Source organism: Salvelinus alpinus, chromosome 17 (genome assembly GCF_045679555.1).
Source record: "Salvelinus alpinus chromosome 17, SLU_Salpinus.1, whole genome shotgun sequence".
NCBI lineage: Eukaryota > Metazoa > Chordata > Actinopteri > Salmoniformes > Salmonidae > Salvelinus > Salvelinus alpinus.
This window is the reverse complement of record NC_092102.1, coordinates 4,471,509-4,487,149: the sequence shown is the minus strand read 5'-3', so window position 1 is coordinate 4,487,149 and position 15,641 is coordinate 4,471,509. Positions and strand designations below refer to the sequence as shown.

At 42.2% G+C, this 15,641-nt stretch overlaps 1 protein-coding gene across 2 annotated transcripts in view; it reads left to right on the top strand.

The window, feature by feature from the left end:
• Nucleotides 1-9,836: 9,836 nt before the first annotated feature.
• LOC139541981 (proline-rich protein 12-like) overlaps nt 9,837-15,641 on the top strand; it is a 55,719-nt gene continuing 49,914 nt past the window's right edge. Inside the window, exon 1 of one of the 2 annotated variants that reach the window (XR_011668435.1) lies at nt 9,837-10,710. Coding sequence is in view for 1 of the 2 variants with exons in the window: in XM_071346933.1 (XP_071203034.1) it covers nt 10,628-10,710 (83 nt within the window). In the remaining variant the exon portion in view is untranslated. The remainder of the gene's footprint in view (nt 10,711-15,641) is intronic. The other variant, XM_071346933.1, reaches the window with a different exon arrangement.

Here is a 15,641-nt window from a genome sequence, read left to right as displayed (position 1 = left end):
TGCTCAGATAGTTGATGTTTAAAGTTGGTGAGGGAAATAAAAGTCTCCAACTTCAGCGATTTTTGCAATTCGTTCCAGTCACTGGCAGCAGAGAACTGGAAGGAAAGGCGGCCAAATGAGGTGTTGGCTTTGGGGATTTTCAGTGAGATATACCTGCTGGAACGTGTGCTACGGGTGGGTGATGTTATCGTGACCAGTGAACTGAGATAAGGCGGAGCTTTACCTAGCATAGACTTATAGATGACCTGGAGCCAGTGGGTCTGGCAACGAGTATGTAGCGAGGGCCAGCCGACTAGAGCATACAGGTCTGATTTGTACGTGTCCAGGTTTTGCAGCTCTTTCAGAACATCAGCTGTCTGGATTTGGGTGAAGGAGAAGCTGGGGAGGCTTGGGCGAGTAGCTGCGGGGGAGGCGGAGCTGTTGACCGGGGTTGGAGTAGCCAGGAGGAAGGCATGGCCAACCTTTGAGAAATGCTTATTGAAATTTTCGATTGTGTTACCTAGCCTCAGTGCAGTGGGCAGTTGGGAGGAGGTGCTCTTGTTCTCCATGGACTTTACAGTGTCCCAAAACTTTTTGGAGTTAGAGCTACAGGATGCAAATTTCTGCTTGAAAAATCAAGCCTTTGCTTTCCTGACACTGCGTGTATTGGTTCCTGACTTCCCTGAACAGTTGCATATCGTGGGGACTATTCGATGCTATTGCAGTCCACCACAGGATGTTTTTGTGCTGGTCAAGGGCAGTCAGGTCTGGAGTGAACCAAGGGCTATATCTGTTCTTAGTTCTGCATTTTTTGAACGGGGCATGCTTATCTAAGATGGTGAGGAAATTACTTTTAAAGAATGACCAGGCATCCTTGACTGACGGGATGAGGTCGATATCCTTCCAGGATACCCGGGCCAGGTCGATTAGAAAGGCCTGCTCGCAGAAGTGTTTTAGGGAGCGTTTGACAGTGATGAGGGGTGGTCGTTTGACCGCAGACCCATAGCGGATACAGGCAATGAGGCAGTGATCGCTGAGATCCTGATTGAAAACAGCGGAGGTGTATTTGGAGGGCAAGTTGGTCAGGATAATGTCTATGAGGGTGCCCATGTTTACGGATTTAGGGTTGTACCTGGTGGGTTCCTTGATGATTTGTGTGAGATTGAGGGCATCTAGCTTAGATTGTAGGACTGCCGGGGTGTTAAGCATATCCCAGTTTAGGTCACCTAACAGAACGAACTCTGAAGCTAGATGGGGGGGGGCGATCAATTCACAAATGGTGTCCAGGGCACAGCTGGGAGCGGAGTGGGGTCGATAGCAGGCGGCAACAGTGAGATACTTATTTCTGGAGAGGTTCATTTTTAAAATTAGAAGTTCAAACTGTTTGGGTATAGACCTGGAAAGTATAACAGAACTTTGCAGGCTATCTCTGCAGTAGATTGCAACTCCTCCCCCTTTGGCAGTTCTATCTTGACGGAAAATGTTGTAGCTGGGTATGGAAATCTCAGAATTGTTGGTGGCCTTCCTAAGCCAGGATTCAGACACGGCAAGGACATCAGGGTTGGCGGAGTGTGCTAAAGCAGTGAGTAAAGCAAACTTAGGGAGGAGGCCTCTGATGTTGACATGCATGAAACCAAGGTTTTTTCTATCACAGAAGTCAACAAATGAGGGTGCCTGGGGACACGCAGGGCCTGGGTTTACCTCCACAACAGAGGAGGAGTAGGATGAGGGTACGGCTAAAGGCTATCAAAACTGGTCACCTAGAGCGTTGGGGACAAAGAATAAAAGGAGCAGATTTCTGGGCGTGGTAGAATAGATTCAGGGCATAATGTGCAGACAGGGGTATGGTGGGGTGCGGGTACAGCGGAGGTAAGCCCAGGCACTGAGTGATGATAAGAGAGGTTGTATCTATAGATATGCGGTGACCTCACCCATTATAACCAGCTTGAGTGGGAGGTTGGACAAAGGAGGTATCAGAGGTATAATCAGTGGAACTTGGGGCTCCATTGTAAACTAAAACAATGATAACTAACCTAAACAACAGTATACAAGGCATGTTGACATATGAGAGAGACATAAAGCGAGGCATAAAGTAATCACAAGTGTGGATTTGGAGAGCTAGCTAAGACACCAACGGGTGAGACAACAACAGCTAATCAGCTAAAACAACAACAGGTAAAATGGTGATGAATGGGCAGAGAGGGTCTGTTAACTACACACAGGGCCTGAGTTCGCGGCTGGGGCCGACAGATAAACAAAAAATAAATAAATAAACAGAATGGAGTACCGTGATTAATGGACAGTCCAGCGGGCATCAGCTATGTAGCCAAGTGATCATAGGGTCCAAGGGGCAGCAATAGAAGGAACAGGGAAGCCGCGGAGTAGTCGTTACTACGCTAGCACACGGGCGACACGGAGTTTAAAGTTAGTAGCCCGGGGCTAGTAGAAGCGTCTGCTCAGATGTCCGACGGAGTCCGGTTGAAGGCACAGCGGATGGAGTATTCGTCGGCAGACCTGTCGTGGTGGTTGTCTGTTTCGTTTAGGGACCGAGAAAACCACTCCAAAACAGAAATATTGGTCCTGTGCAAAATGTCATCAGTTTGACCGGTTTTAAGGAAATGAAAAGCTGAGAAAACTATTAAACATGTTTCTGTTAAGACTTCAGTTCGTCTTGGGTGCATATTTTATGTGGTTTAAATACTGTCTGCTTGCATATCAGTGTCAAAGATAAACTACGCGCCTATTCACATTTTCTCAAGAGATGCTGAAAGAAATCAATCATATTTCTCTGTTCCTGAGATAAAATTAACATTTGTTCTATAATTTTACTGCAAGAAATGCATAATGCAAAAGTAACATTTCGCTACCTGTAAGAGGTTATAGGCCTACAGTCAGTGTCCATATTTCAGTTACTATTCCATTTAACCCATATGAACTTAAATTAGGAATACTCTGTTTATTCATGGATCTTGCGAGTGGGATATCAACTGTGCATGTAAACAGCTTATCCCAAATACGACCTTAAGCGAGATATGAGCCACTATCCGGAATACTGGGCGCATGTAAACGTGGTCAGTGTCATTCCCAGGCGATACAGATACTGTGCCTAGCGGTATTGTGTCTGGTGTTAATGGGTCTACAGTACCTTCGCAAACAATGCCACAGTGGTCATACATTCGTGTGTAGTATACAGTGCCTTCAGAAAGTATTCACACCCTTAGACTTTTTCCATAATGTGTTGTGTTAGACAGAATTTAAAATGGATTACATTTCTGTTTGTCACTGGCCTACACACAATAACACCCCGTAATGTCAAAGTGGAATTATGTTTTTAAAATGTTTTATTAATTAATAAAAAATTAAAAGCTGAAATGTCTTGAGTCAATAAGTATTCAACCCCTTTTATGGCAAGCCTAAATGAGTAAAAATATGCTTAAGTCACATAAGTTGAATGGACTAATAAGTTGTAATAATAGTGTTTAACATGATTTTTGAATGACTCAGCTCTGTAAGGACCCTCAGTCAAGCAGTGGATTTCAAACACAGATTCAACCAAAGTCCAGGGAGGTATCCAATGCTTCGCAAATAAGAGCACCTATTGTTAGGTGGGTAAAAACATATATATAAAAAGCAGACATTGAATATCCCTTTGAGCATGGGGAAGTTATTAATTACACTTTGGATGGTGTATCAATACACCCAGTCACTACAAAGATACAGGCGTCTTTCCTAACTCAGTTGCCAGAGAGGAAGGAGACCATGAGGCCAATGGTGACTTTAAAACAGTTACAGAGTTGAATGGCTGTAATAGGAGAAAACTGAGGATGGATCAACAACATTATAGTTATTCCACAATACTAACCTAATTGACAGTGTAACGATCGTCTGTTGAATTAGGTGTGGACCAAAGCGCAGCGTGGTAAGTGTTCATGTTATTTTTATTTAAACAGAACACTAAACAAAATAACAACGAGAATGAACGAAAACGAAACAGTCCTGTCAGGTGCAGCAACACAGAACAGAAAACAACTACCCACAAACACAGGTGGGAAAAGGCTACCTAAGTATGGTTCTCAATCAGAGACAACGACAGACAGCTGCCTCTGATAGAAATAGAAAACATAGAACACAAAACATAGAATGCCCACCCCACCTCACACCCTGACCAAACCAAAATAGAGACATAAAAAGGATCTCAGACAGAGTGAAAAGGTAGCCTGTACAGAATCAAAATATTCCAAAACATGCATCCTGTTTGCAACAAGGCACTAAAGTAATACTGCAAAAAAATATGGCAAAGCAATTTACTTTTTGTCCTGAACACAAAGTGTTATGTTTGTGGAAAATCCAATACAACACATTACTGAGTATCACTCTTCATATTTTCAAGCATAGTGGTGGCTGCATCATATTATGGGTATGCTTGTAATCATTAAGGACTGGGGAGTTTTTCAAGAAAAAAAATACATGGAATGAAGCTAAGTACAGGCAAAATCCTAGAGGAAAACCTGGTTCAGTCTGCTTTCCACCAAACACTGGGATATTAATTCATCTTTCAGCAGGACAATAAGCTAAAACACAAAGCCAAATCTACACTGGAGTTGCTTACCAAAGACAATAAATGTTCCTGAGTGGCCGAGTTCCAGGTTTGAATTAAATTTGAAAATGGTTGACTAGCAATGAACAACCAACTTGACAGAGCTTAAAGAATTCTGAAAATAATAATGTTGCACACTCTAGGTGTGGAAAGCTCTACGAGACTTACCCTGAAAGACTCACAGCTGTAGTCGCTGCCAAAGGTGCTTCTACAAAGTATTGACTCAGGGGTGTGAATACATATGTAAATAAGATTTCTGATTTAATTTTCAATGCATTTGTCATTATGGGATATTGTGTCAATTTAATCCATTTTGAAATCAGGATGTAAAACAAAATGTGGTATAAGTCAAGGGGTATGAATACTTTTAAGGCACTGTACAACAGGAGTTCCCTGATCGTGTTGCAGAAAAAAACAGGGTTCTCACTCACACCCCATATTGACTGATACCATTCAATTCAATAATGAAAAGAAAATACATTATAAGTAAAAGTTGTTTCAAGTAAAATTGTAATGCCCAGTGCCATTTAGAGACATCAGTATCAAGCCCGTCTGTAAGTCTGCAAGTCTCCATATGTTGGCTCCATACATGTTTCTGTGAGCACATACACACATAGTCACTGTTCTATTACCAATGGCAGTTACTGTAGGATAGGCAGACTGAACCAGTATTTTTGGGGTATGTCTCTATAACCTTGGCCCATCTAGCCACTGGGATTTTTGCCCATTCTTCAAGGCAAAACTGCTCCAGCTCCTTCAAGTTGGATAGGTTCCGCTGGTGTACAGCGATCTTTAAGTCATACCACAGATTCTCAATTGGATTGAGGTCTAGGCTTTGACTAGGCTATTCCAAGACATTTAAATGTTTCCCCTTAAACCACTCGAGTGTTGCTTTAGCAGTATGCTTAGGGTCATTGTCCTGCTGGAAGGTGAATCTCAAATCAAATCAAATTTTATTAGTCACATACACATGGTTAGCAGATGTTAATGCGAGTGTAGCGAAATGCTTGTGCTTCTAGTTCCGACAATGCAGTAATAACCAACAAGTAATCTAACCTAACAATTCCACAACTACTACCTTATACACACACACAAGTGTAAAGGGATAAAGAATATGTACATAAAGATATATGAATGAGTGGTGGTACAGAACGGCATGGCAAGATGCAGTAGATGGTATAGAGTACGGTATATACATATGAGATGAGTACTGTAGGGTATGTAAACATAAAGTGGCATAGTTTAAAGTGGCTAGTGGTACATGTATTACATAAAGATGGCAAGATGCAGTAGATGATATAGAGTACAGTATATACATATGAGATGGGTAATGTAGGGTATGTAAACATTATATTAAGTGGCATTGTTTAAAGTGGCTAGTGGTACATTTTTACATAATTTCCATCAATTCCCATTTTTAAAGTGGCTGGAGTTGAGTCAGTATGTTGGCAGCGGCCGCTAAATGTTAGTGGTGGCTGTTTAACAGTCTGATGGCCTTGAGATAGAAGCTGTTTTTCAGTCTCTCGGTCCCTGCTTTGATGCACCTGTACTGACCTCGCCTTCTGGATGATAGCGGGGTGAACAGGCAGTGGCTTGGGTGGTTGTTGTCCTTGATGATCTTTATGGCCTTCCTGTGACATCGGGTGGTGTAGGTGTCCTGGAGGGCAGGTAGTTTGCCCCCGGTGGTGCGTTCTGCAGACCTCACTACCCTCTGGAGAGCCTTACGGTTGTGGGCGGAGCAGTTGCCGTACCAGGCGGTGATACAGCCCGACAGGATGCTCTCGATTGTGCATCTGTAGAAGTTTGTGAGTGCTTTTGGTGACAAGCCGAATTTCTTCAGCCTCCTGAGGTTGAAGAGGCGCTGCTGCGCCTTCTTCACAACGCTGTCTGTGTGGGTGGACCAATTCAGTTTGTCCGTGATGTGTACACCGAGGAACTTAAAACTTTCCACCTTCTCCACTACTGACCCGTCGATGTGGATAGGGGGGTGCTCCCTCTGCTGTTTCCTGAAGTCCACAATCATCTCCTTTGTTTTGTTGACGTTGAGTGTGAGGTTATTTTCCTGACACCACACTCCGAGGGCCCTCACCTCCTCCCTGTAGGCCGTCTCGTCGTTGTTGGTAATCAAGCCTACCACTGTAGTGTCATCCGCAAACTTGATGATTGAGTTGGAGGCGTGCATGGCCACGCAGTCGTGGGTGAACAGGGAGTACAGGAGAGGGCTCAGAACGCACCCTTGTGGGGCCCCAGTGTTGAGGATCAGCGGGGTGGAGATGTTGTTACCTACCCTCACCACCTGGGGGCGGCCCGTCAGGAAGTCCAGGACCCAGTTGCACAGGGCGGGGTCGAGACCCAGGGTCTCGAGCTTGATGACGAGTTTGGAGGGTACTATGGTGTTAAATGCTGAGCTGTAATCGATGAACAGCATTCTCACATGGGTATTCCTCTTGTCCAGATGGGTTAGGGCAGTGTGCAGTGTGGTTGCGATTGCGTCGTCTGTGGACCTATTGGGTCGGTAAGCAAATTGGAGTGGGTCTAGGGTGTCCGGTAGGGTGGAGGTGATATGGTCCTTGACTAGTCTCTCAAAGCACTTCATGATGACGGAAGTGAGTGCTACGGGGCGGTAGTCGTTTAGCTCAGTTACCTTAGCTTTCTTGGGAACAGGAACAATGGTGGCCCTCTTGAAGCATGTGGGAACAGCAGACTGGGATAATCTACATCCCAGTCTCAAATCTCTGGAAGATTGAAACAGGTTTCCCTCAAGAATTTCCCTGTATTTAGCGCCATCCATTATTCCTTCAATTCTGACCAGTTTCCCAGTCCCTGCCGATGAAAAACATCCCTACAGCATGATGCTGCCACCACCATGCTTCACTGTGGGGATGGTGTTCTCGGGTTGATGAGACTTGTTGGGTTTGCGCCAGACATAGTGTTTTCCTTGATGACCAAAAAGCGCAATTTTAGTCTCATCTGACCAGAGTACCTTGTTCCATATGTTTTGGGAGTCAACAACATGCCTTTTGGCGAACACCAACCGTGTTTGCTTATTTTTTATCTTTGATCTCTTTGTTGCCTCTCTGATTAATGCCCTCCTTGCCTGGTCTGTGAGTTTTGGTGGGCGGCCCTCTCTTGGCAGGTTTGTTGTGGTGCCATATTCTTTCAATGTTTTTAATAATGGATTTAATGGTGCTCCGAGGGATGTTCAAAGTTTTTTATATATTTTTTATAACCCAACCCTAATCTGTATTTCTCAACAACTTTGTCCCTGATCTGTTTGAAGAGCTCCTTGGTCTTCATGGTGCCGCTTGCTTAGTGGTGTTGCAGACTGTGAGCCCTTTCAGAACAGGTGTATATATACTGAGATCATGTGACACTTCGATTGCACACAGGTGGACTTTATTTAACTAATTGTGTGAATTCTGAAGGTAATTGCTTGCACCAGATCTTAATTAGGGGCTTCATAGCAAAGGGGGTGAATACATATGCACGCGCACACCGCTTGAATTTTTTTAAGCAAGTAATTTTGGCTTGGGAAATCACCGGTACCAAGCTTCCTGCCATCCACGACCTCTATACCAGGCGGTGTCAGAGGAAGGCCCCAAAAATATTCAGACTCCAGCCACCTACCGCATGGCGAGTGGTACTGGAGCGCCAAGTCTAGGTTCAAGAGGCTACAAAGCAGCTTCTACCCCCAAGCCATAAGACTCCTGAACATCTAATCAAATGGCTACCCAGACTATTTGCATTGCCCCCCCCTTTACGCTCCTGCTACTCTCTGTTATTATCTATGCATAGTCACTTTAATAACTCTACCTACATGTACATTTTACCTTGACACCGGTGCCCCCGCACATTGATTCTGTACGGGTACCCCCAGGATATAGCCTCACTATTGTTATTTTACTGCTGCTCTTTAATTATTTCTTACTTTTTGTAGGTATTTTTCTGAACTGCATTGTTGGTTATTAAGGGCTTATAAGTAAGCATTTCTCTGTAAGGTCTACACCTGTTGTTTTCGGCACATGTGACAAATAACATTTTATTTGACTCTTATTTTGAAATTGGGAAATCGCAGAACTTTTATATTTGAATGACAAATTGCGAGACTTTTAGTTTGAAATGGGAGTTTCGGGATTTATTTTAGCGTGACAAATCGAGGGACTTTAATTTTGAAATTGGAAACAGCACGACTTATTTTGGCATGACAAACAGAGGGACTTTAATTTTGAAATCGAAATCGCAGGATTTATTTTGTCATGAGAAGTTGAGGGACTGTTATTTTTCAGTTTAGCATGACATGTAGGGGGATTCCTATTTTGAAGTGTTACATCCAGGTTTTCAAAATGTTTTTTTAAAACCTTTATTTAACTAAGCAGGTCAGTTAAGAGCAAATCCTATTTTACAATGACGGCTTAACAAAAGGCAAAATGCTTCCTGCGGGGACGGGATTAAAAATAAAATAAAAATATAGGACGAAACACACATCACGCGAGAGACACCACAACACTACATAGAGACCTAAGACAACAACATAGCATTGTAGCAGCACAACATGGTAGCTGCACAAGACATGGTACAAACATTATTGGGCACAGACAACAGTACAAAGGGCAAGAAGGGAGAGACAACAATACATCACACAAAGCAGCCACAACTGTCAATAAGAGTGTCCATGATTGAGTCTGAATGAAGAGATTGAGATAAAACTCCAGTTTGAGTGTTTGTTGCCGCTCGTTCCAGTCGCTAGCTGCAGCGAATTGAAAAGATGAGCGACCCAGGGGTGTGTGTGCTTCGGGGAACTTTAACAGAATGTGACTGGCAGAACGGGTCGAGGATGAGGGCTGCAGTAGGTATCTCAGTTCATAGTTACATGCTGTATGTAAAACTCAGCCGGATGCTATGCAGGATGTTGTCACCCTGAGCTGGATGCTATACTGGATGTAACATCAGAGGATCCAGCCCCTACTGGTATAGCCCCTCCCCTTCTCATGAGAACGGTTTCCACTAGTTCCTACAGCTACAAAGTCAAAATTGGATATATCGTAAAAAATCATGAAAACAAAAATTTGCTTTTTGGTCTTAATTTAAGGTTTGGCATAAGGTTAGCAGTGTGGTTGAGGTTAGGTTGAAAATCCGATTTTAAGAAGAGAAAAGTAAGAAATAGGCGGGGGTTATTACTTTGTCGCTGTGGTAACTAGTGACGACCCGTGAGAACCGGTGAATGGAGGACACAACAGACCCAGTGCGCGTGTGTTTGAGCGACGTGAGTGAGGGGAGGGAGAAAGGATAGAGAGCCAGCCGCCTTCAAAAATGGCGTCTTCCGAGGAAAAAGACTAAAAATATAAAGAACGAGGCCTACTTTCCGTCTTCATCGATTTTCGGAATTTAGATTATGGTTTCCAGATGTCGCGATATCGTCGTAATCATTATTTTGTAATGTAAAAAAGGAGAAGGAATGGTAGAAGGCTATATAAATAGCAACCCAGTTTTATTTTGATGCGTCGACAGGGCTAGCTAGCTATTAACTAGTAGCATCTGCTAGCCCACAACGATTTCAGGATGGGAAGGCATTTTGCATGCTAAATAAATCACGATAACTGTTCTATGATCATTTATCGTTTGATACTATTTGGAACAGTCGTGAGATATCGATGTTAAATCTTTTCAGTCGCGGAACAATGCATTTGCTCTAGTAATAAAGGGGATGGTGTACGGCATGAATGTTTCTCTGCAATTTATCGATAATTTATCATGATCGTGTATAGCGTCGTTGCAATTTGGCAGTTGTGTAAATTATTTTTAGAGGAAAGTGTAGGAAAGGAGAGACTGATTTTTGGAGGTGGTTGGAGTACATCCCTGACCCCTCTTTTTTGTCCAGTTTTCTCCTCCCCTCCATTTCTCTTTCAATATACTGTTTTCCAATCCCGATGATTTTCTAATGAAACGGGGAAAATAGTCAATCGATCACGGGGAAGACTGATACCCCAATTCTGTGAAAATTACTAATACTCCGAGTTTTCGTCCTTGTAACTAATTTCTCATAAATGAAAAATGGATAGAAATTACCCGGGAACAGGGTTCGGTGATTTGGGCGCAGGAGCCGGATGGAGTTATGAGAGATCAGCGAAAGCAAGGTAAGCATTTGATCCAGTCCTGATAATGTTTGCACACTAGCTAATATATTGCATTCTCTTTGCGTGTATGTAATTGAATGGTCGTTAATTTGGTACATTGACATCGATCTGTAACCTGCCTGCAGGCAGCATCGCATTGTTACCAGTATTATAAATGGAATGGAGCAAGCCGTGTGGGGGTGGTGGGACTAGCTTGTAGGACTCTTGAAAATGTATAGAATGCGATTGACAGACTCAAAGCATGGTTTTAGGTAGACAGAGGGGGAGGGAACGAGAGTAAAGGGGGGTGGAGCATATGTCTGGACCATTAGAATAATTATAGTAGTATATCCTTTTAGAATAGTTTGACACATTGACAGTGAAAACAGCCCGTATTTCATTCATAGGTAAATGTACACGAGACTATTGCATTTGCAAGAAACTGCCATTACAATGCCCAGTTTCTATCTTTCTAGTTTTTCCTCCTGTGACATTGCATGATACGTTAGTTTCACATATTAACTGAGATGCGTCCGCCTGAGATGTAGCAAAGTTGTTACAATGTAAATTGTTTGCTTGTCAGTGATTTAGCGCGAGGTGGCAGTGGTCGAATGTTGCCAGCTCTCGTGCTGTGAAGAACGATAATGATTGATAGTCAACAAATTGGCTTCTAAAATAACACCACAACTCTAGGTTGTTGTGCATAATTAAGTTAAAATGCATTACACCCAGTCTTGATAGCAGATCAAATACATTAGGTAGCTAAGTCTTTATTTAGATTTTTCTTATCAGTGTTTTCAACATATTGCCATCATGCCATATCTACCATGATATGATTTGGTTTGCTAGCTAGTAGGCTACCTAGCTAATGACAAAAGCTAGCATGGTACATGGTCGGATCATGGCTATTTAGTAGGCTTGGGCGGTATACCGTATATACCATATACTGGGTTATTTAGAAATAGACACGGCATGGTTTTTCAATACTGTCAATACAGGTAACTATTTAATTGAAGTTTTAAAATAAATGTAAATATTTGTAGTTACTTTTTAAGTAAATACCTGCCGCCAACTTGTGCAATACGTTAGGAGATAAAGCAGATTGAGTTGTTTATGTCACATTATTTTACAGTATTGTAATGAAACAGGCAGGGAGCAGGTCTCGAACCCTCGACTTTCTAGCCAGAAGTCCAGCGCGCTATCGACTGTGCGGCAAAAGCATGCTCAAGCGGCAGAGTCGATATCCGCGCTTATAAACCCAGGGTCGTTACACTACTCCCTCCTTTCAAAGAGCGCGTCCTCGTTCTAGCTTGCGACTCTACGTCTCACAGGAACGCGCTCACCGGCCAAGCACACGCACTGTCGTGGATGCAAGGTCCGATCACTTCTGACACCAATGTAATGAAACAGGCAGGAAGCAGGCCTCGAACCCTGCCTGCTAGCCCGAACTCCAGCGCGCTATCGACTGTGCCGCAAAAGCATGCTCAGCGGCAGAGTCGATATCCGCGCTTATAAACCCAGGGTCTTTACACTATGAAGCTTACTGTAGTTCCACAGAACAAGTCGAGAAAGCCGGAGTCCAGCTGTGTATTGACAGGGGTCGAGTTTTATATTGAAAGTCAAGAGTTTTTTTTGTTGCTTAAATAGAATGATCAGGGACGTGCACTGCAGTTTTACTTCACAGAAAATACATTAGTGCAACACATTAGGCAGAAAATGTCATTTTCATCAGATAGCAACAGAAGTGCAACGCTATTTGGCTGGCAGCCACACCAGAAAATTAGCTTACAATGACAAATGTCATTTTTGCAAAAACTATGCATGGCCATCATGTTTCCAATGTTTATAAAAGAAAGAATGTAGCCAGCTACATTTCCTACTGATTTGCTTAAAGTTCATCTTTAAATCTACTGGAGAAAAGTAGGCTGGCTACACCAAGAAAAGTACCAGAGAAAAGTAGCTACACATCAGTCAGAGTGCTGTCTGCTGATAGAATGATGGAGAACAGTAGCTCCACATCAGAGTGCTGTCTGCTGATAGAATGATGGAGAACAGTAGCTCCACATCAGTCAGGGTGCTGTCTGCTGATAGAATGGCTTTTTGTGAATTCTCATCCCAGTGGAGAATTACAACTGAAGGACATAATTAGTCTGCTGCTGAGAAGAAATTACAAGAAGAATTTCCGATCTCCGTTTAAAAAATGCATCATGATATTTCTAATGGAAAATGTAGAGTTCTGTGTTGACGTGACCCCTCAGATATCTAAGCAAGTGGCTGAATTAATAAGGTGACGGGGCATCATATAGTGTTTGCTTCTTGCTGTGTTTGAGAACTCATCCAAAGTGCTTTGACATATGAACAGCTGCCTCTGCTTGATTCCCTTGCATTTTTCTCCTCTGTGTTCTTGGCCAGCAGGCAGGCCCGTTGCCCTAGCGACACCAGACTCCACACAGACACATGCTGCTTTAGCGCCAGTAGAGTTTTTCCTTCAGACAAGCATGTGTCAACTTAGTTAATTTGCACACTGTCTCTCATTCACATTCGCTTGTCAATATCCAAACTCGCCAACAATGACATTCGGTAGCTCCTACCTACGTATGTATAACTTTGAGCTGGATTGCCTGTCTTTGCAATTAGTCTATTTTTGTTTGTGCTCATTAGCATATTTAGCTAGCAGCTCCCATTGATATTCGCTATTACTTGTGCAGATTTTGTTAGTATTCTGGTAATAGACACCCAATGGGGGTTTGTGTTGTTTTTTTTTGCACCCTCTTGTGTACTATGCCGGTAATACTATAAATCCCGGGATGAGAGAAGGATGGTATGACTATGAAAATCTGGATACCGCCCAACCCTTCAGCTAGCTATCTGACTTAGTTTTTGAGAGGATCAATCTCTCGAAGCTGGTTTTTACATATTGTTAATATTTATTCCTTCTAAACACATTTCTGTTTTTTGGCAATGTCAATTCTTTTCAAAATACTTTTATTTTTGCTTGCTGGACAGGAAAACGCAGCTGAGTAATAAACTGTAAACCAATCAAAACTTGTGTACTTTCTCTGCTGATCACGTCTGCCTATCACGTTATCGGTATCTAAGGTACCAAGCATGGGCTGATTATCTCACCTGTGAGAACCATCCTACTGCAGTTTGAACTATCCCTACCGCCACTATTTAGACATTGGGACCGCATATGCATTTGCCTGTTGTGTTCTTGTTGAAGAACAACTACAGATAAACACACTTGTTTGAGCATCTCAAAGACTAAATTCAATGTATAATCAGTTTAACCGGTGACCAACTGATTATTTTACAATTGTGACATTTTATTAACGAACTGTGTTTCATTGTTTATTGGGCTACTGTGCAGTCTCCAATACATACTGTAGTTAACATGGGAAAGTGCCTAATTCCTTACATAAGGGAGAGCAGGCCATGTCTGTACTATAGATTGCGGGAGACCGGGGTTTCCTGTTGGGGAGGAAGGAGTAGGCTGTCCTTGTAAATAGGAATTTGTTCTTAACTGATTCCATATGTGTTATTTCATAGTTGTGATGTCGTCAATATTATTCTACAATGTAGAAAATAGTAAAAATAAAGAAAAATCCTGGAATGAGTAGGTGTGTCTGGACTTTAGACTGGTACTTGCTTAATTAATTTGATTAATATTATGGTGTTTCTATTCTATGAAAAACTAAAAACCTTCTGGGTTTCTGTTAGGATGGAAAGGAAAATATGGCGCTGTACAACGTGATGTCCGGCAGTACAGTACTGGGCTATTTAGCTAAAGAATCCCTGTGTCGTGCTTGTCTCAGAGCAGCCAAAACAGTGGTAAAATAGTTGTAGGCTTTTGCTTCTAACTTCAATATGCTCTTTAAATAAATGACCTACACCATTTTTAACAGTATATATAAAAATATTTTTTTTCAATGATGTGACTCTCCGCCAACAATTACATTTAGAGGATTGGAGGAGTCTATTAATATCTAAGGTGCATTTTTCGTTAGGATCTGTGAGAATATCTGAATATCGAAGGGTCTTTTTGTATAATTCTAACAGTTTGTTAAATTAATTAATAATAATCGCTTTGTTTAAAACGTAACAATATTTTGGAGATTTTGTTTTCATTTAACCTAGAGTGAGTGAGGAAAAAGGCAATTCTTGAACATGGTGTGAGACATTCTCACTAATTTGTAAATATAAGCAGTTTGTTTTTTAGAATGATTTATTTCTGGAGAAATCTAACTTGATTATTTAGCAGACACTACTTGCTTATATTCAGTCAACACATATAATGGAATACTGTTTGTTGACTCTGCCTGTCAGGGGTGGAGTTCCAGAGCTCACAGGTGTGCCTGGCACGGAATGTGACGCCAACCCGTTCATTTTCAACGCGTGAGTGAGTCAATGACTATTCAAGCCATTGACTCACTGATGAATGAAGATGATGAGTGATCGGCAAAGGCAATCTGTAATCTTTGGGCATCACTGCTCGGTAAGAAATGACGTGTGTGTATACACACACATACAGTTGAAGTCGGAAATTTACATACACCTTAGCCAAATACATTTAAACTCAGTTTTTCCACAATTCCTGACATTTAATCCGAGTAAAAATTCCCTGTTTTATGTCAGTTAGGATCACCACTTTATTTTAAGAATGTACACTGCTCAAAAAAATAAAGGGAACACTTAAACAACACAATGTAACTCCAAGTCAATCACACTTCTGTGAAATCAAACTGTCCACTTAGGAAGCAACACTGATTGACAATAAATTTCACATGCTGTTGTGTAAATGGAATAGACAAAAGGTGGAAATTATAGGCAATTAGCAAGACACCCCCAAAAAAGGAGTGATTCTGCAGGTGGTGACCACAGACAACTTCTCAGTTCCTATGCTTCCTGGCTGATGTTTTGGTCACTTTTGAATGCTGGCGGTGCTCTCACTC